Here is a 21331-nt window from a genome sequence, read left to right as displayed (position 1 = left end):
GCTGAGTTTGACTCACATAGTCTTGCCCAAGAAAGCTCATTCTGCAAAGAGCAGAGCTGGGCGCTGGGAGAGCATTGGGCAATGTGAGGGCAATGTGAGGGCACCACGGGGGCGGCCCGAAGGCCCCCAGAACCACAGGGAGCCAACTGCCTGCTTGGCCAAGAATCACCTCCGGGCACCCCGTGCCTCCTGAGCACCACTTGGGAGCTTCCCCAATCCCCCTATCCACCAGCTCACTCTGCCCGGGGCCCAGCCTGGCCATCCTGCAACACGCTGCCCGGGTGCTGCCTCCAGATCTCTCCTTCTAACTGCCGGACTCGAGCTTCTCTTTGCTCCTTGTCTGCTTAAACACCATGGTCAGTCCTTGAACCCCCTCGTCCCAAGATTTGTCTCAGAGATAAACCTTGATACGTTCAAATACTCCATGTTCTGTACCTCCACCCTGAACACAGCTTGAAACACACATGCACGCACACACACACATGCACACACACAAACACACGTACACACGCACACACACCTTCTCAGTGACCTGTCAGTGGAGACAGAAATGACACTGAGCTCTAAAGAAAATGACTTTTCCACATTTGTTTTATTCTTTATTTGTGTTTGGGTGCAGGTGGCACACCTAATGGTGCTCGGGGGCCCATCCTGACTCTATGCTCAGGAGACCAACAGTGCCGGAGATTCAAACCAGGCTCAGCCGCGTGCAAGGCCAGTGTCTTCGCTGTATTATTTCTCTGGCCCAGGCTTTGCCTTGTCAGCAAGAGCCTCACTCTAGCCCAGAGCTCTCTGGAGGACACACCCAAGGAAAGCTCACGAGGAGGTTCTCCACGGAGTGGGAAGGGCAGGGACACCTCAGTCCTCGGCGTGGGAGTTGGCGGGCTGGAGCCCAGAGGGGCACACGGGAAGAGCCCTGACACAAAGAGGCATTCCATCCTGGGGGTGAGGAGGACTGGGTTCGAGGAGGGAGACATGGCACAGAGCTCGAGGCTGTGGGCCAGCAGCATCTGCAGAGGGACCGGCCTCTCTTAGGGGACGCTTCACACTCTTACAGAGAACAGTTCTGGGTTCGCACAGTCGTCACCGAGCAGGGACCAGAAGGAAACAGGCAAGAGAGAATTCGGGGGCTGGTTCCAAGGAGGGGACTCGGCATAGAGACAGCCACGGAAGGGCGTGGGGCTGGCTTGTCTCTGGAGCGGGCAGCAGGAGCGGGCAGCAGCCACACACACAGAGAGCCAGGACAAGGTGTGGTGCAGGAGGCCAGAACGCAGCCCAGGGTCAAGCCCCCAACCCCAACCCATGATCACTGGGTGCCTCAGTGTCCGGAACCTTCCTTCATGAGCAATGGCAGGTGAGTAAGCAGAGAACCTGAAGGAGGAAGTTCCTGGAGGCACGTGGCGCCTCACCAGCCCCCACATAAAATATTGAGGCAGGCCGAAGGCCCACCAGGGAAGATGTGGAGAAGCCTGGCCATTGGCAGGGCGCCGCACGGCACCCCAGCCCCCGTGGCGGCTCTTGGACACTGACACCTCCAGGCTGCCGTGGAAGCTTGGAAAAGAAGCAAAGTGCCCAGCCAGTTCCCATTCTGACAAGCAGAGGGGCCCCAGGGTGGGAGCCGAAGGGTCTGAGAAGGTTCCAGCGGGGAGCAGGGGCTGCCTTACACAGCGGACAGGGCCAGGAGCACGGGAGAAGCCCAGCGATTGGGGCAGATGGGTCGAGTGCCCCTTCTCTCCTCCTGGAGCTCTGCCCTCGCCCTGGATGGTGTCCTGAGGGGAAGGTTCCCCCTCATCTGGCCCAGAGGTGCCCACCCCATCAGAAGCTCCGGCCCACCTCCTCATAGTCCCTCTGCAGAGCGGCCAGGTCATGCCTGGCCTCCCAGAACTCTGCCTCCTCCATGCCCTCCCGCAGGTACCAGTGCACAAACGCTCTCTTGGCAAACATGAGATCGAACTTGTGGTTGAGGCGGGCCCAGGCCTCCAGCACGGCCGTGGAGTTGCTCAGTGTGCACACGGCCCGTGGCACTGGGGCCAGCTCCCCACCGGGCACCACGGCAGGCGCTGGGGAGCTGATGCCCACCTTGAAACCAGTGGGACACCAGTCGACGAACTGGACAGAGCATCTCGACTTCACGTCAGCGATGGCCGCGTTCACCTGCTTGGGGGCCACGTCCCCCCTGTAGAGCAGGCAGCAGGCCATATGCTTCCCGAGCCGGGGGTCACACTGGACCAGCTGGTGGGGGCCCTCAAAGCAGGCAGTTGTGATATCGGCCACCGACAGCTCCTCGTACCTGGCTTTGTCGGCAGAGACGAGGGGCGCCAGGGCGGTCAGGGGGAAGTGGATCCGAGGGAACGGGACCAGGTTCGTCTGGAACTCGATGAAGTCCACGTTCAGGGGTCCCTCGAACCTGAGGGGTGCGGTGATGGCCGCCACGGCCTGTCCCACCAGCCTGTTGATGCTGGCATAGGTCGGGCGAGCCACACCCAGCCGCCGATGGCAGATGTCATACAGGGCCTCGTTGTCCACCATGAAGGTGCAGTCCGAGAACTCGAGGGTGGCGTGGGTGGTGAGGACGGCGTTGTATGGCTCTACCACTGCCGTGGAGATCCTTGGTGCCGGGTAGACCGAGAGCTCCAACTTCGTCTTTCTGCCGTACTCGGCTGAGAGCCGCTCCATGAGCAGAGACGTGAAACCGGAGCCGGTGCCGCCGCCAAAGCTCCGGAAGGCCAGGAAGCCCTGCAGCCCGCCACACTGCTCGGCCTGTGGGCAAGGGCAGGCACGGTCAGGCCCAGGGCACGCCTCCACGCAGGGCACACAGCCAGAGGACACACCACGGACAAAGGGCCACAGAGGATGGGCTCTCGGAGGACAGGCCCACAGAGGCCCACAGAGGCCCACAAGGGACAGGCTCACAGAAGCCCACGAGGGACAGGCCCACGGAGGACCATGGAGGCCCACAGAGGACAGGCCCTCGGAGCACAGGCATGATAGGCAGCTCGGTGGGGCTCTGAGAAACAGCAGGGTACAGCTCAGCTGCTCTCGCTGCCCCCAGGACTGAGAGCTGGGCCGCATCCACACCAGGCAGAGAACAAGTGCCTGCAAACACACTGTGACCACGTGTGGCTCTGGGCCCAGTCTCCTGTACAGGGCCACACCCCACCACCACTTGCCAGCTTCCGGATCCTCTCCAGCGTCGGGTCGATGGCCTCTGACCCCACTGAGTAGTGACCGCGGGCATAGTTGTTGGAGGCGTCCTCCTTCCCGCTGAGGAGCTGCTCGGGATGGAAGAGGGAGCGGAGCTTGCCAGTCCGGATCCCATCTGCAGAGAGAGTGAGTGAGTGAGGACTCCAGGCCCTGGCCTGGCCCCGTCTGGCTCCCCCTCGCGTGGAGCTCCAAGCCCCGACCTGCATCGGGAGGAAGGAACCGCCATTCACGGAGCAGCTGCACTTCCCCATCCCACCGCTGACGCGTCACTCAGGGCCACCAGGACGGCTGCAGAGAGAGGCGGATCTCCACAGGCTATAGCCTGGGACATTGGAGCCATGGCCAGGGCGGCTCTTGGGAAGGTGAGTGCACAGCCCTGCCCCACCCGTGGGCGTCTCCAGTGTCACCTCGGGGCCGCCAATGCAGGCAGGAGAGCAGCCAGCAAGGAGGAGCACATCTGATTCTACAGGTCCTGTCTCTGTCCCAGCGACACACTGTGGCATTCCAGACCTTTCCCCTGCTCTGGGGCCACCCCACCCCTGGCCCCTGTTCATCTGTCCACAGGACAGACCTCAGCTGTCGGGCACCCTGCTGGAAAGACCTTCTCCTCTCTACGCACGTCTGCAAAGCCCGTTTCCAAACCCGTGCTCAGGGCCTCGGGCGGGCACAGGCACTGAGGAGACGCAGCTCGTGCCACTCGGAGGCACTTCCAACTCTAAAGAGGGAAGTGGGGCACACGCATGTCCAAGCTGCTGGCTTCCTTCCTGGCGCCCCTGACTGGAGACACTCGTCCTCTTGCCGAGGTTTCTGTAAAGGCCCCAGGGGCAGCGCCACCTTGACTCACCTGAGGTACAACTATCTAGAGTGCTTCCCCTCTCCCTTCAGCCCTCCTCAGTGTCCAGGCGAGCGCTGCCCCCTGCCCAGGCATCAAGGCCTGGCGGGAACGTGCTCGGCACAGAGCCGCCCAGGCTGCATCTCCACAGTGTCTCAGCTCTCGTGGCCTCCTCTCCTCAGTCCAGTCACAAGCCTCCTCAGGCCACAAAATTCCCCCGTCCTATTCCCCAGAGAAGGGGGAAGCCATGCCCCCCACCCCCGCCCCACCAAATGCTCTTTAGCTTGTGTCCACAGAAACCCTCCCTGGGACAGAACTTAAGAAGGAGGTGCCTGGGAAGCTGGAGCTGTCCTACCGACAACCGTGGGCTCCAGGTCCACCAGGAGTGCTCTGGGCACTTGCTTGCCAGCTCTCGTCTCACCGAAGAAGGTCCCCACCGAGGCACTCAGGGCGTCCCTGCTGCTGTCGACGAGCGCGCCATCAGGCCCGATCCCATGCTCCAGGCAGTACAGCTCCCAGCAAGCCTCGCCCAGCTGCACGCCCGCTTGGCCGATGTGAATGGAAAGGCACTCCCTCTGAAAGAGGGCATGGGAGTCAGCGCCTGCAGGTGCCTGCTGGAAGCCACGGGTGCCCACTGGGAGCCAGGACCCGCAGGTGCCCGCCGGGAGCCAGAGCCACAGGTGCCCGCTGGAAGCCAGAACCCACAGGTGCCCACTGGAAAGCAGAGCCCACAGGTGCCCGCTGGGAGGCAGAACCCACAGGTGCCCGCTGGGAGCCAGAACCCACAGGTGCCCGCTGGGAGCCAGAACCCACAGGTGCCCGCTGGGAGCCAGAACCCACAGATGCCTGCTGGGAGCCAGAACCCACAGGTGCCCACTGGAAAGCAGAGCCCACAGGTGCCCGCTGGGAGCCAGAACCCACAGGTGCCCGCTGGGAGCCAGAGCCCACAGGTGTCCACTGGGAGCCAGAGCCCACAGGTGCCCACTGGGAGGCAGAACCCACAGGTGCCCACTGGGAGCCAGACCCCACAGGTGCCCACTGGGAGCCAGAACCCACAGGTGCCCACTGGGAGCCAGAGCCCACAGGTGCCCGCTGGGAGCCAGAACCCACAGGTGCCTGCTGGGAGCCAGAACCCACAGGTGCCCTCTGGAAGGCAGAGCCCACAGGTGCCCACTGGGAGCCAGAGCCCACAGGTGCCCACTGGAAGGCAGAACCCACAGGTGCCCGCAGGAAGAGGCCACAGGGGTCAGAGCATGATTAGACACAAGTACATGGTCAAATACATTTTCAAGTTAAACACAGGAAAGTCTTTCAGGTCCAACCATTAGTCTGTGATGTCTGGGTATAGAGGTTCTTTAGTCTTACTTCCACGCTTGTTTTCCGGGGCCAGGGAGAAATCACAGGAGGAGGCCTTGGCCTTTCGCACAGCTGCCGGGTTACCCCAGGCATCCCCCACCCTGCCCCTGCCAGCAGTGATCCCTGAATACCATCTGAGTGACCTAAAGACAAGCCAGCAAGAAACTCTAAGCTGCTCCTTTCCTTCCTCCCCACTAGTCTCCACGCCCCACGTCTCTTGAAATCACCATTTTCTGAAGGTTAGTAACTTAATTCCTGATTTTCCTGATTAAAACAGGCCTAATGGGGAGGTGGGGGGAAGGGGGAGGTATATCGTGATTCTTGGTGGTGGAATATGTGCACTGGTGAAGGGATGGGTGTTTGAGCATTGTATAACTGAGACTTTAACCTGGGAGCTTTGTAACTTTCCACATGGTGAATCAATAAAAGAATTAAAAAAAAAGTAATTAAAATTTTTGTTTTAATACTATTAAAAAAAAAAAAAACAGGCCTAAATTTCTAGTCATCTGAGGGCTAGGGGGCAATCCTGAGCCCTGAAAGGGCCAGCGGGGTCTGGTCTCGGTGTCTGGTCTGCGAGTGTGCACGGAGTGGGTGCTCGGTTGGCACTGGATGGAGCATTTACTGAGTCAGGGCGCCCTCCCAGGCCGGGCCCGGGTGCCCCCGGCCTTCCTCTCTGCCGCCACTCCCCACAGGACAATCTGGCGTGGACTCTGCCCCTTTGGCGTGGACTTTGGCACTGCACTCCAGGGGCAAAACACTCTCTGCCTTCAGAGCTACAGCTTGCTGGGAAGATGGCCCTGCTGTGTGTGTGTCGTGATGCCAGCTCCTCAGATGCCACGACAGCCCTCAGCAGCTCCCACCCACTCACCGCCTCCCCAACCAGAGGGCCGCCCTCCACTGTGCAGCTGTCTGGGGGGCAGCTTTCAAACCACACGTGCCCCTTTCTCTCCCGACACCCCTCTGAGCTGCAGGCTGTCCTTGCTCCTGATTTTTACCAAGCCAGAGTCCTCACTCCCATTGAACATCGCCCTCAGACCACCCTGGCAGCCCTGTGTGTGTCCTGGGCCCCCAGGCTCAGGTGCCTTTCGAAGGAGGAGGAAGAAGGAAGACAGGCCAGCGTGAGAAGCAGCTGAGCTGGGACCCTCTCTCAGCCGTGGTTCTCTGAACAGAGGCTGTCTGCTCCGCATCCTCCCCCCGCCTTTCCTCCCTCCCCAGTGTCCATCACACTTGCCTTCCTGATGATACTCTTTCCCGCCTCTGGAAAAAATGGCCAGCCAACTTCCCTACCTGTCACAAAGCAAGCAGATCACAGTGAAGATAAAAGGTTGCAAACACAACGGCAGTTGGGAACGAAGAGAAGGAAAGGGGGAAGCGTGGCTGGGACATTTCTGACGGGCCAGGGCCGGCTCCAAGATGCTGCCACAGAGCTTACCAGAGTTACAGACATCCATGGCATCGGACGTTCTATTCTGAGTTAAATCTGCATTGTGGCCACACAGACGGTGTCAGAAATAATGCAGCGACTGTCCGTGTCCCCTCGGCCCACTTCCTGCCCTGGCACCACCTCACCAGACTCCATCACAGCACTGAGAGCACTTCTGTGGCCCATCCAGAGCAGACGCCTTGAGAAGAGGACGCGCCTGACAGGCCAAGAGTGCTGCAGCGAGAGTCCCAGGGAAGACGGGAGGCGGCTTGAAGACGGCTTGCAGGTCCAGAGCTGAAGCATCTACACTCAGGCCAGCACCCCAAGGGGGAGGGGCGCTCACAGGGGCCCCCAGACATAACTGTGTGACTCTTCTCAGCTCTGCGCCCCAGACATAAGCACCACTCTCGAGAGCACAGAGTCAGCCCTTGGCCGTGCGGCTTCTGTGAGTGTAGCCAGCAGCCCTGGGTCGAAGTCCCCAGAAACCAAAGGGAAACCAAAGCAGCCAAAGGGAAGGGGAAGGAGCTGGTCTGTGGGGAGAAACCAGAGGAACAAGAAGGCTCTGGGAATGACATCCCCTCCCGTCCCGTGACTTCAGCTCAGAAGTGAAAGGCAGGGACAGGTGTGAATGGGGAATGTCCCCCCGACACATACACACACAGATACACACACGCCTCCATGCAGCTCAAGTGCAGTGAGGCAGAAAAGCTCCAAACACGCAGATCCACTGCAGGAAGAAAAAACCCCCGTCCAAGGCTTCTTCTCTGAGGAAGAGCAGAGAACTGTTCGCTGGGGAGAGGGCCCAAAAAGAAGGAGGAAAATTAGCTGCCACGCCCAAGCCCAGCTGTCAACAAGGCACGGGTGCCCCGAGCACTCACCATGCTGATCACAGCGGCCCTCTGCCAGTGGGTGTGACGAGCAGCCTCAGGTCGGCGGCTGTGTCACGGGGCAGGAAGTGACCCCACCTGGCACGGATGTTCGACTCCCAGGAGCACAGCCTCCTCCTGACCTCCTCTCGGCTCCTCTGCCTGCAGGGAGGGCCGGGAGCACCTGAGACCAAGGTGGGCCAGCGGCAGTACCCACTGCCAACCTCCGCCTCAGTCAGAGATCACAAATACCTTTTTCTAAATTTTCTGGTGAAAAAGGATCTAGACAGTGATCGGGAAAGAAGCGTATGGTAAAATTTCCTTTACCTTTTTCAACATCCAGTGTTCAATACTACCCGAGCCCACAATGCCGCCCCCGTGTCACCTGGTGCCTGTGGGTCCCAGGAGGTGCTTATCCCCAGCCAGCTGGACAGGGAAGCGAGGCCATTGCTCCCTTCCTCCAGTGCAGAGCGTGAAGTGATGGATGCAAACCCAGATTCCTAAGGAGTCAGCCTGCATGTTGATGAATGAAAGGCATCACTATCATGCTCAGAAACCATGCTGTCTTTCGAAAGACGACCAGAAAGAGAGCAGGAAAGCAAGAGTGTGGGCACACGAAAAACACAAGGTAAGGTAACGTAGCCAGCTCCAACCCTGGCCCTTCTTAGAGTTTACAGGGTTGAGATGTCATTCTGCTCAGGAAGAACTCTTGTGGAGCCCAGTGTGCCTTTACCATCATCTTCAATTCGGCCATGTTTTCAACATGTTCTTTTGTATCTTCACATTTTTGTTTTATTTGCTGATGATCCAGATGACTTCCCACGTCCTACCACTGGGATGACAGTCCACTTGCTGATGTCTAAGTTTGTCATGGGTGTGTGTCACTCTTTACAATGGTAAAAATCTTGGTTTTTGAAAGAAAATGCAATTCACTGACATTTATTATTATTTGCAATGTATTGGGCTTATCCTGATACCTTACTTCATGCTTTCAACTGACTTGTTTTTTTCTTTTCTTACTTCCCTTCTTTTTGATAGAGTAATTTTTCCTTGAACCACAGCTTCTTGTCTAGTTGTATATGTTGTAAAACTTTTTTTAGTATTTTCACCTGTGACTCTTAAATTTGTATGTGACTCTGCAAAGTCACCTCCAGGCCTCTGGCCAGATTCCATTGTCTTGGGACCAGACCTCACCCAGAAATTAGCTTGCTGAAAAATTCAGATATGCTGGTCTTTGTGACTGAAGTCTCCAGGCTTTCTCCAAGTCGGGATGGGCTTCCTGCCCCGCACCTCCATGCAGTTCCAGAAGTCCCAGCACAACACCTCCAAACTCTACAGCACTGATAAACCAGTGAGAGTACACCAGATTGGATGGGCTGTAACACAGAAAGCAATCAATCTCAACTAACCAAACTAGCACAGAAGGCTTTACTGTAACATTTTCTTTCAAAACCCAGCCCCTTTTTTTAAAGTTTTATTAAAATAGATAATGCATAATTACCATAGTGAGATCCTAATATAAAATAAAATATAATGCAATAAACTATAACAAAAATAAAATTAAATGCTTATATAGCTATATGCTAATACGTACACATTTAATATGCTCCCTAAATTTTCTCCCTAAAACACACACACATACTCGCATTTCAATTCCTTTTTTAATTTCCACCATCATGTTCATTGCTTCCAAAATTGATATATAAAATTTAAGTGCCAGAATATTTTTAAAATACATTTTTACACCAGGCATTCAAATTGATAGTTCCATTTCTCAAGTCACAGTTTTTCCTGACTCCAGGCTTCTGTTCCCTTGATTATCCTCAGCTCTCCATGCTGCCTTGCTGGCTGTTCTCGGTCCTGAAATTCCTGTGAGACACAGGTGGGAACTTTCCATTCTGCCCTTGCCCCCCTTCCCACACATCCTTCCCTGCTCTCCACACTGCACTCTCCAGACCCGCCCCGCTAGTGTTCTGAGCTCACCAGCTTGCCTTCCTATGGTGGGCTCTGCCCCTGCTGTCTTCAGGTTGATGTGTACTTTACATGACTGGACAGTTTGATGTATCCTTATCTTGTGCCCACTTTGGTCTCTGCCCTCTCCTCTAGCCTTCCTCCTCTCTCTGTTTATAGTATCTGCCCTGGTATGCCTGAGCCCTGACACTGGGATATCTTTCTCACACAGGGAAGCAATTCCTTAAATCTTCCAGAGTTTTGTCCTTTATTCCTGGCTTGTCTCAGAGCCCTGTTGTCCAGCAGATGCTACTTCCCACAGACTCCAGTGGGGAAGGGGGGAGGGTCGGAAAGAGTGCCCCCCAGAGTGTGGTTTCTGTTCTGCATTGGTGCTGCCCCACATCCTGGAACATCCAGCTTCCTGAGCTCTGCTCTGCATCTCCAGCTACTGGGAATGGGGAGTGGGGTGGGTAACGTGTTCTCCTGAACACATCCCGAGCTCTACTTGTCTCCACATAAGCTTTATCAAGTCAACCCTCTCTGCGTCTCACTCCCCATAGTTCTCCCAAGTGCCACAGTCTTGGAGTGTTCTATGTAATGAAGAAAAAAATCAGTAAGTTCCATTGGATAAATCCAGAGTATTCATTATTTTATTGCTGTTAAATTTCTCCCATTGGCCTTTGGTATTTTTTATCAGAGACAAGGGAAAATTGGATGATTTGAGTATCTCATTTCTGAGCTACTAGTACACTCAGACTTTTCGTTACCTTTTTTAAAGTTCTCAACCTCATGTAGAACTATGATTAACTTACATTTGCAAAGGAATGAGGAGACACTTAGAAAACTATAATTAGAGAGAGAGAAAAAAAAAGAAAAGTGCCTGCCATAGAGGCATGGGGGTGTGGGAAAGAAACTGGAAACATAGGTTGTAGGAAATGTCCCTGGTGAAGGGACAGTTGTTGGAACATGATATGACTAAAACCCAATCATGAACAACTTTGTAACTGTGTATATCACTGTGATTCAATAAAAAATATTTGAGTAAAATGTCTATAATTTAAGAAATATATCTTAATTTTTGGTTATAATTCTGGTTTTCCTTGAAATAGTCTTGTCAGAGGGGAAAATAATTAGTTTCCTGAGCATTCACCATTGGAATTTCCAGACTGAAGATCTAGGATCACAGTCAGCTTTTCTCTATCATTTTGATGAGGATATAGTGCCCAGTTACTGCAGCAAACATTAGCCCTGATTCCTGCCCCAGGGTATTTGTTAGATGCAGTTAACAGAGACAATCAATCGATCTTCAGTAAAGAAGATTAGTTACCCTTGATCCTAGGGAAGGAGTGTATCCAATAGAGAAAATCCTGAAGGACAAAGGCAGCTTCAATTTTTGTTCTTACTCAAGAATTTCCCATCTGCCCTCCCAGCTCCAAGTTTTACAGCCCCACAATCTTAACATGAAGCAATTCTTGGCAGTCAGTCTCTTCATCATCGACTACCCCCTTGCTCCATGCATGCGAATGTGTACCTTTAAGTGTCCACAACTATGCACATTCCATACATAGATTAGCTAGAAGTACACACAGATAACCACAGGAGGAAAGAGATGGGACGTGGGAAGAGAGAAAGAAAGAGGGGGGAGAGTGAAAGAGGTTGAGACAGGGGAAGGAATCCGACCTCTGGCTGATCCCTCACCATACAAACAACAGCAGGGCCACTCTTGGGATCTGAAAGCAGCGGGAAACTCTGTAAGCATGGAAGTCTTGTGCTTAGAGTCAGGGTTTTCTTTATTCTCAAAGTTTCATTCTTCAGCATTTTTTAATATAGGCCAGTCAATTAATTCACTGACAAAGTCACTGTCACTGTCACTGTCAGCTCATCGATTTGCGCGAGCGGGCACCAGTAACGTCTCTATTGTGAGACTTGTCGTTACTGCTTTTGGCATACCGAATATGCCACGAGTAGCTTGCCAGGCTCTGCCACGCGGACGAGATACTCTTGGTAGCTTGCTGGGGTCTCTGAGAAAGGCAGAGGAATCAAACCCGGGTTGGCCGCGTGCAAGGCAAATACCCTACCTGCTGTGCCACACATCTTAACAACAAGATCCTTGAAAAGAATTTTCTTTAGATTGGGGGTTCCCAAATGGTACGGAGACCCCACCCTCTTACACCTCTCACACACACCTGGTCAGCTGGGCCAGTGGTTCCCTGCAGGGGCTTGAGGAGGCGGTGCTGTGGGAACCCCACTGTGCCAGGGGGACTCCAGAACTGCTCCCGGAGTACAGAGGGGTCCATATGGTGCCAGGACTCAAACCTGGTCCATCTGTGCACCCCGACAGCTGTACCATCTCTCAGCTCCCCCCTATAGGGGGGCGGAGGGAATCCCTTTGTAAGGAGACTTGAATGACCTCTGGCCAAAAGTGGATAACCAATTTAAAAAATGAAATAAAAATGGGAGATGGGATGGTAGTTTGGGCAAAATCCAACCTGCATTTGACTCCCAGCAGCACTGGTCCCCCCTGAGCATCACAGGCCCCGAGCATCCCCAGGAACACCCAGCAGTGCTGGGAACACGTTCTTACTCCACAAGACTTCCTGGGAATATATTATATGCTTCTGCATTTCCTTTCCTAAATAAGAGCAAGGCTCATAAGCAGCTAGAACAACCAGACTTTGTCTCCCAGGACATTTCCTATCTGAACTGAGGAAGACACTCTTTCTAAACCAGAAAATTGAAAATTCTTAGTCCCCATGATCATACATGCCTTTTTGAGGAGTAAACTGGCCAGTGGCTTATGGGCTAATCCAGCAATATATAGACCTCCTCCACTTTCGTTTCTTTTTCAGGCAGTTTCATTCAGAAACAGGGGCTGGAGCGCTGGAACAAAGAGTAGGGTATGTGCCTTGTGTGTGACCAACTGGGACTTGATCCCCAAGCACCAGGAGTGACCCTGAGTGCAGAGCTGAGCCAGCAGTAAGCCCTGAGTTTTGTTGGATGTGCCTCCCCGCTGCCAAAAGAACCCAAAACAAAACAAAACTGAAACAAGATAAAACAAAGGCAAAAAAACAAAATCATGTTTCTTTAATCATACAAACTTCCAATTGTACAGATATGAATATCTCCAAAATGTATTTCCCATGAAATCGGCACACACCATATCTGAAAGCCACACCCTAAACTCTTAAAAGTCTTGGCTTTGCTACTTTGCTTTAGTGATTCAAAGTTGAAAAGGTGAAGAGAACTGGTGTCCTGTACAAGCTTGAGATTTCCAGGCATAGCCCATTTGGTGTGGAAAATAAAAAGCCATGCACAAAAGCGTCTGAGAATCATGCCAGCAGGGGTTAAAGGTGACTTCCTTAACACAATGTGCCGCCAGGACTGATGAAAAAGAGTCGCATGTACCAAAAGCTTTTGTTTCAATAATCACTTTCATTCCCTTTCCGCATGCAATTGGGAGCCATATTGGCCACTGGCAAGAAGCAGCGGTCCGAAACAGCCCGTTCCGCCAATGAACACTGACTTCTCCCTGAAATTCAAGCCCACTGATGGGAGGAAGGTCATTTTGGCCAGAAACAATCTGATGAAAACATTAGCATCTTGGCCTCTTGATAGGCTTGTGACCAGAACTTGGTCCTCCTCTTGAAATATTAAGGAAGCTGCTGTGATTCATTGTCTGGAGGAGAGGGCTGGCACCAGGCTGCTCAGAGCACAGGACTGCCAGAGAGGGGACTGGTTCCAGGCACTCACAAGTTCCATCTGCACACATTCCAGTGTGTACTAAGGAGCTGCCTGTCCCGAGGAGGGGACTTGGGGACAGAAAGAATCATGATGACAGCTCCACAACTCATCTCGAAGAGAACATGGTGCCACTGCGTCTTCCCAGGGGCGCTGGGTCAGGGCTGACGATTCTGGGACCTTCTCAGAGTGAGAACAGGCAGTCCCCTTTCTGCCGGAAGGCACAGCAGCCCACGAAACACCTGAGGCCCTCCGCCATGGAAATGGCCCAGCTCCACAAGTGAACCTCCTCAAACTGCCACACCACCAGATTGTTCCAACTCCATAGCTCCTGGACCACGCAGTCACATACGCAGCTGTGTGACACCTCCAAACTTCACAGTACTGTCAGCCCAGGGGGATCACAGCAAATCTGATGGGAAAGTTGCATAGAAGCCCACCAAGCTCAGTGAGCCTGAACGGAAGGCTCAGAGCACCAACCAGCCCACTAGATCTGCAGACAATGACTTTAGTAATAACACCATTATTAGATATAGCAATTATTACCAATTGATTCGTATTGATCCAAGTTGTGATAATTCCATTTTCCTTTGTGCTGTCACAAACAATATGAAGTAAATTTGTTTGTACCTGCAAGGGGGCAGGTTGGGGTGGTGGGTGGGAATCTGGGAGACATAGAAATGAGGGGAAAAAATAAACAAGGGATTCTTTGCAAGCAGAAAGTTCTTCCCCCCACTAGAATTCCATGGGCTTTATGACTTTTTGGGGTTGTCCTGACTGAGTGTCCACTGTCAGTCACACTCAGAGCAAGTCACAAGCCCAGTTGTCACATCCCTTCCCTTACCTCCCCATCCTCTTCCCCTTTTCTTTCTTTCTTTTTTTTTTTTTTGGTTTTTTGGGGGGTCACACTCAGCGATGCTCAGGAGTTACTCCTGGCTCTGCACTCAGGAATTACTCCTGGCAGTCCTTGGGGGATCATATGGGATGCCAGGAATAGAACCCAGGTTGGCCGCGCATGCAAGGCAAATGCCCTACCCACTTACTATCACTCCGACTCCCTCTTCCCCTTTTCTGACAAAATGCAGCATCCTTAGCCTTCAAGGTTCTCTTACCATGAGAGAAATGTGTCTGTTACTGCTGACAATAACAGTCATGTGCTTCTTCCTCAGACATTAAATTAACTCCTTAAACCTAATAGCTAGCACTCTGTGAAAAATCACAAGGGGATGAACACGCAGGATGGGGAGACACAATGTTGTGTCCTGTCGTTCCGTTGTCCGAGGGCACTCGGGGCAGCTCTCTCTCACACACGTTTTGTGCTCTCAAGCCGCTGTGTAAGGACCAGATCGGGACGGCTCCTCCTTGTGCTCTGCTTCTGTGTGTGCCGCTGTGCTCTCTTCTGTCTGTCTGTCTCTCTGTCTCTCTGTCCCTGTAGTCTCTCCTCTGGTCTCTTCTGACCTCTCTCTGTCTCTGCTTCTGTGTCTTCTCTGTTATTCTCCTGTGTCCTCTCGTGTGTCTCATTCTCTGTCTCTTCTGTCTTCTTCTTTTGTTTCTTCTTCTGTCTTTCCCCAGTGCCCTCACAGTCTTAGTTTATATACCAAATTACATAGGGTGGTGACACAAAGGTGGGTTGAACATTAACAAATCAACAAAGAAGGGTAAGACCTTTTTTTTTTTTTTTTTTTTTTTTTTCTTTTTGGGTCACACCTGGCAATGCACAGAGGTTACTCCTGGCTCTGCACTCAGGAATTACTCCTGGCGTTGCTTAGGGGACCGTATGGGATGCTGGGGATCGAACCCGGGTCGGCCGCGTGCAAGGCAAACGCCCTACCCGCTGTGCTATCGCTCCAGCCCCGAAGACCACTTCTTGAGGAGATTAACAAAATCTCATCTAAGGAAATCTCATCTAAGGAGATCTGCTCAAGAGTGGGAGCCAAACAAGGGTGTGCCAGGGTGTGTCCCTTTCTTCCTTCCTCAGCTAGTAATCCGCTTAAATAGTTATAGTGAATTTATGCCTGGCTGTCTTCCCTGGGGCCCCCCGGAGGGGATGGGCTCCAGCTTCCCTTCCTGCCCCAAGCAGAGCTCACAGCGGCCAAAGACCACCGGAACCTAGCTACAGCCATGCTCGAGGCCCCTCTCCACATGATTGGATGGGCCTCACACATGAAGGTACCGCAGAGGAACCCAGGTGTGTGTAATCCCATCAATGGCCAACATCCAGAGACTTAAAAGCGAGCTCCCAGAAGTGCGTGGCCGGCCGCAAAGCAAAGATATATTACACCCTACTTCTCCCTCTGGGAGAAACTGGCAAGCTTCTGAGAGTTTCCTGCCCACATGGGACAGCCTTGCAAGCTTCCCATGGTGTATTCATATGCTAAATCCAGTAACAAGCTGGATCCCATTCCCCTGACCCTGAAAGAGCCTCCAGTGTGACATCATTGGTAGGGCTGAGTTGAGAGAGACTTCTAAGATCTCAGGGAAAGAACAAAAGGAGAGGTTACTGAGCCGCTCGAGAAATCGATGATTAACGAGATTTCATGACCGTGATTGTGAACATGAATTTACTTCAAATATTTCTAGCAATGTCATTCTGTATGAGCACAGTAAGAGATATATCAGTTTGGTTCTTCCTGAGGACATCTCACTATATATTCCAGACCACAACCCTCAGGCCAGATTAGTCTTCCTAACCCTCAGCAGGGTCCTACTCTCGTCGTTACTTTTGGATCATGACAGCATTTGTCTATGACCATGCTCTCAACTTATAGTTGAGTATTGTGGCGCTTTGGCCTGGCCCATTTCGATGCCAGGGTAGGTCACAGCTTGCCCTGGATCCATTCCATCCCTCATCGGGACCCTGCTTTTGGGATGCTAGGAACTAAGGGTAACTGAGTTGAGAAAGCAGATGCCTGGGAGTAAATATTATTGGAGTCAATCAGCAACCAAGTTACAAAGTATATTATTAACGGTCTTCCTGTGTCCATACAGAAAGGCTATTGCTCTAAGGTAAACTAAATTCCCTGAGGCAAGGCTGAAAGGACAAACTTCATGTTATCCAACAGCACTCTAAACAAAAAAAAAAAAAAAAACACTTTCCTCTCACCAAAATAAATTTCTGAAAGGAAACTGATATAGTAAATAGATGATAGGTAGATAATAAAATCAGCTTACCATAAAAATGACCTTATTATTGGTGGTATATGACAAACTCCAGTGTGTATCATACAATTCCAGGCAGAGTAAGACACTGAATTTGGAGGTAGGGGCATCCAGACACCAGAAAGCCTATCTCTGGCAGAATCACTGCTCTTCTCCAGACTTTTTCATGTCTTAAATGATTAGCCTCAGAATGGTTCCACGTTCTCTTTATGGCACAGTAAGATTTTCTGATAAAACTTCATCTTCTATTTATTGTTTCCCTAAATAATAAAACACTGTAATAGTACAGCAGGTAGGGAGTCTGCCTGTATGCAACCAACCAGGGTTCAATGCCTGGCACCCTCTATGGTCTCCCACGGTCCTCCACAGAGCTCTTTGTTCAGGGGGCAGTCCTAAAATAAGCCCTGAGCACAGCTGTGAGTGGCCCAAAAGCCAAAAATATTGTTTCTGTAAATAAAATCCACAGGCATTATGTAGTTTGGATTCAAGAAATGACTGTTTGGGGACTGGAGCAATAGCACAGCGGGTAGGGTGTTTGCCTTGCACACGGCTGACCCGGGTTCGATTCCCAGCATCCCATATGGTCCCCTGACCACCACCAGGAGTAATTCCTGAGCACAGAGCCAGGAGTTACCCCTGTGCATTGCCGGGTGTGACCCAAAAAGCAAAAAAAAAAAAATGACTGTTAATGATTGAATGAAGTAGTAAGCTCACACACGTCTGGAAAGAACTGACTGTAGAATGCAACAGCATCCTGGTCGCTGGAAGGAAAGAGCGCTGGTGAAGAAGTCCTTGTTGACAAATACCCTGGACCGGGAATCACTTCGGGAATTAAGTTTCCAAAGGACTGGCCACTTCTAATTACACCATAAAATAGCCTCAGGACCTGAAGAACTGAGAACAAACCCTGCAGATCTCTGCAGTGAAGTAGAAATGATGAAGTGCAGATATAGGTAAAAAGACCAAATGTCAGTGATTTCATACAATTTAATCTAAACAGTGTACTCTATGGAACTCTGGCTGGAAGGACACTTAACTGCACAGATGACCTGTCTCTCTGGGGCTCAAAGAAACAATTCATGCTGCAATTGGGGGAGGATAGAGTAAGGAGGAATAGAGGTGGTTCTCAACAAAAGGCCTCATACTCCTAGTTTCTTACACATTTTCTCCTTGTGACATTAAAAAAAAATGCAAGTTCAGTACCTCACTATTTTTTAAAACTGTGAAAGACAATAAAGATTTTAAATGTAATACACAAAGTCTAACTACCCGCAGACACTGTAATATATTGATTTATTGATTTCATTCTTTTCATCTGGTAAATCTCACACAACTAACAACTCAAAATCTAATGCAACAAGTCAAAATATAGTGCATATACTTCTATCTTCGTGTTTACATTATTAAAACTGTAATATATTATTCCATTACATACTCTTATTACGTATATTACATAGGATAGAATATTCTAGTACACACAGTATGTGCATGTTGCATATTGGAACTGAAATACTTCCAGTGATCAGCCATAGCCAAACATCTTCCCATCATTGTTTAATTGTATCATCTTGAACTTTCCTGGTACTGTAAGCAACAATACCTATTACTATCCTCAGGGGTATAGGACACACAGCTTTTCTTACACTGTCTTAGGGTCTTTTAACTGGTCATGAGAATTAAAACCATAGAAAACAGAATAACAGAAGAAAAGAATTCATTTCTGCTGTGTACAAGGAGCTCCCTGGGAAATAAAGCCCCAAGAAATGCCATACCTAAGTAGCTAAATGCTTGGTCAAATGGAGACAGCTGTGGAAAAGTAACTAAATTTATGCAGAGACCAAGAGAAAAAGGATTATTTTAATAGTCTGTTTACGGAGGAATTCCTCTGCCTGAACTCCCATCTCCGGTGATAAAAATGTGTTCTTCCTGTTGGTATGCTGCCTCATTATTCAAGGAGGAAGAACGCTCACTCGACTTTGCTGTGGAGAGAATGCGTCTTTGGACTGTGTGGCAGGACATCTCATTGTTATTCGATCTTTCTAATGTCTCAAGTCATTTCCAAGAACACATTTGTTACCTTTGCTAATTAGCAATTTAACTCACATTTTAAATTGCTAATTTAAATTGGGGTAGGGAGAAATTTCCTCTAGGGCCTGCAGCCACTTACTTGACCTGTTCATACTGCTCCTTGCCCAAAGCAATAAGCAACTGTAGAAGGGCCTGCCTTTTTCACTTTTTCAAATATGGCTCTGGGTAGCACGCGGAAACCAATACCTTGAGTAAGATGAGGAAAATGCTCCCCTCTTCACATCCTCTGCCCTTTCCCCTTTGCGCCTGTCAATGCCAGAGTTCAGTGTTTAAACTGTCAAAATACAAGTATTGAATCCGTGGTTCTTTTGCCGAATCCATTTGGCAGGAATAAGCCACCAGCTTTCAGTATACCTGCCTGATTTTAAAAATTCTTGAGGCACCCTCTCCAGAGTGTTCTTTTTATCACCTGAAAATCTCCAACGTGATACATTTTAGCTTGTATCTGACCAATCACCAAACTTCATTTTAGGGCATTACTTTCAAATTCTCTTCTCCTCAAATGCTAAGAATGATCCATAATGCTTCCATGATTATGAAGTGAAAGAATTAATATTGTGTTTAAGAATATGCATACTACCCCAAGACAGTGCACAGATTTAGTGTAAGTCCTATTAAAATTAAAATGGCATTTCTTACCCCTCCTCCCAATGAAATAGAACAAGCAACGCCAAAAATCAGAATGACCAAAAAATTAAAAAATCCCCAAATCTTCAAAGCAATTTAGAGAAAGTAAAACCTAGTCGGAGGCATCATGTTCCCTGGTTTCAAGGCTGTAGTGTTCAGGTTGGAAAAATAACACAATGGTTTATGGGGCCAGAGCAATAGTATACTGGCTATGCTGCTTGCTTTGAACATGGCTGACCCGGGGTTCAATTTTCTGTACTCCATATGGTCCCTTGAGCACTGCCAGAAGTGATCCCTGAGGTCAGAGCCACAAGAAAGCCCTGAGCACCTCTGGATATGGTCCAAAAACAAAACAAAATTTTTTAATATTAATAACAGAGACTTAGAGCATGTCTTGCAGCCTTACAAGTGTATGATCATGAATTCAAAGCTCTGTTGCCCCCTCTATACCAGGTAGATGCTAGCAGTTCTGTCATTTGAGTTTGTGATTCTCAGCACTCACAACATTGTTTGTTTGTTTGTTTGTTTGTTTTATTGAATCACCGTGAAAACAGTTACAAAGCTTTCAGGTTTAAGGCTGGTCATACGGTGATCAAACACCTATCCCTTCACCAGTGCACATGTTCTACCACCAAAAACCCCAGTATACCCTCCATTCCACCCCTCCTCCTACCAGTGTGACAAATGATTTCCACATTACTCTCTCTCTACTTTGATTACATTCAATTTTTCAACAGAAATCCCACCATTATTATTTGGAATTTTCCCCCAACATTCAGACCTGCTGAAAAGGCATCATTAGATAATTTTTTTCCTATTGCTGATAATGAAGAGCATAAGATGATTTTGGATTTCTGATATTTTAGTAATAAGTCTGGAGGGATTTCTGCCAAAAGCCGCTGGGTTCTGAGATTGGTTTGTGTGCCTTTGGGATCATGGCCATTCAGGAGCCGGCAGAGGCATTCATGGGCGGCAACTCTGGGTCTCGTCAGGGCAGGGAGAGGACAACAAAAGTTTTTTTAAAATGCAAAGCTATAGTAACCAAAACCACTTTGGAATCAGCATAAACGCATAAATGCAGGTTATAGATCAATGGAACAAAATAAAGAGTCCAGAAATAAAGTCACACATATATGGTTTGAAGGTACCGGCAGAGGAACCCAGGTGTGTGTAATCCCATCAATGGCCAAGATCCAGAGACTTAAAAGCAAGCTCCCAGAAGAGAGCAATGCTGAGAGTCTCTGCCCGCATGCCTAGCTGTCTTCCCCGGGGCCACTCGGAGGGGATGGACTCCAGCTTCCCTCCCTGCCCCAAGCAGAGCTCCCAGCGGCCAAAGACCACCGGAACCTAGCTATAGCCATGCTCAAGGCCCCTCTCCACATGTTCAAACAGGCCTCATGCATGAAGATACCGGCAGAGGAACCCAGGTGTGTGTAATCCCATCAACGGCCAACATCCAGAGACTTAAAAGCAAGCTCCCAGAAGTGTGGCCGTGCAATATCTCGTAGCCCACTTCTCCCTCTGGGAGAAACTGGCAGGTTTCTGGGAGTTTCCTGCCCACATGGGACAGCCTTGCAAGCTCCCCATGGTATATTCATATGCTAAATCCAGTAACAAGCTGGATCTCATTCCCCCGGACCCTGAAAGAGCCTCCAGTGCGACATCATTGGGAGGGCCGAGTCGAGAGAGACTTCTAAGATCTCAGGGAAAGGACAAGTGAAGAGGTTACTAAACCTGCTCGAGAAATCAACAATTATCGGGGATTTCGTGATTCGTGATTTGTGATACATAGTTAATCAATTTGCGACCCCTCCCCCCCTAAAAAAAGAATTTACAACAGGGAAAACAGAATCTCTTCAGTAGATCATATTGGGAAAACTGAACAGCCACATGCAAGGCAATGAACTAGGCCACAATCTTAAATCATGCATAAACATTTACTCAAAAAGGATTAGAAATGTGACCAAATGTCTGGAGACCATAAAACTCCTGAAAAAAAAAAAAAACTTAGGCTGTGAACTCCTAGATATTATTTGTGGTGGTGAATTTTTATTTTTTGTTTCTGACTCCAAAGCAAAGGCAATGAAA

At 50.3% G+C, this 21331-nt stretch overlaps 1 protein-coding gene across 1 annotated transcript; it reads right to left on the bottom strand.

Moving 5' to 3' along the window:
- Positions 1–858: 858 nt before the first annotated feature.
- On the bottom strand, positions 859–8435 carry TUBAL3 (tubulin alpha like 3). The gene is made up of 6 exons (XM_012931972.2): positions 8415–8435; positions 4392–4611; positions 3171–3319; positions 1829–2760; positions 1665–1773; positions 859–885 (listed from the first exon to the last, which is right to left on the bottom strand). The coding sequence occupies exons 1-6, from the start codon at positions 8433–8435 to the stop codon at positions 859–861; spliced, it is 1458 nt and encodes a 485-aa protein (XP_012787426.2).
- Positions 8436–21331: the final 12896 nt, after the last annotated feature.

Source organism: Sorex araneus, chromosome 9, assembly GCF_027595985.1.
Source record: "Sorex araneus isolate mSorAra2 chromosome 9, mSorAra2.pri, whole genome shotgun sequence".
Taxonomy (NCBI): Eukaryota; Metazoa; Chordata; class Mammalia; order Eulipotyphla; family Soricidae; genus Sorex; species Sorex araneus.
Note: the sequence above shows the minus strand (reverse complement) of the source record. Positions and strands in the feature narration are given on the sequence as shown.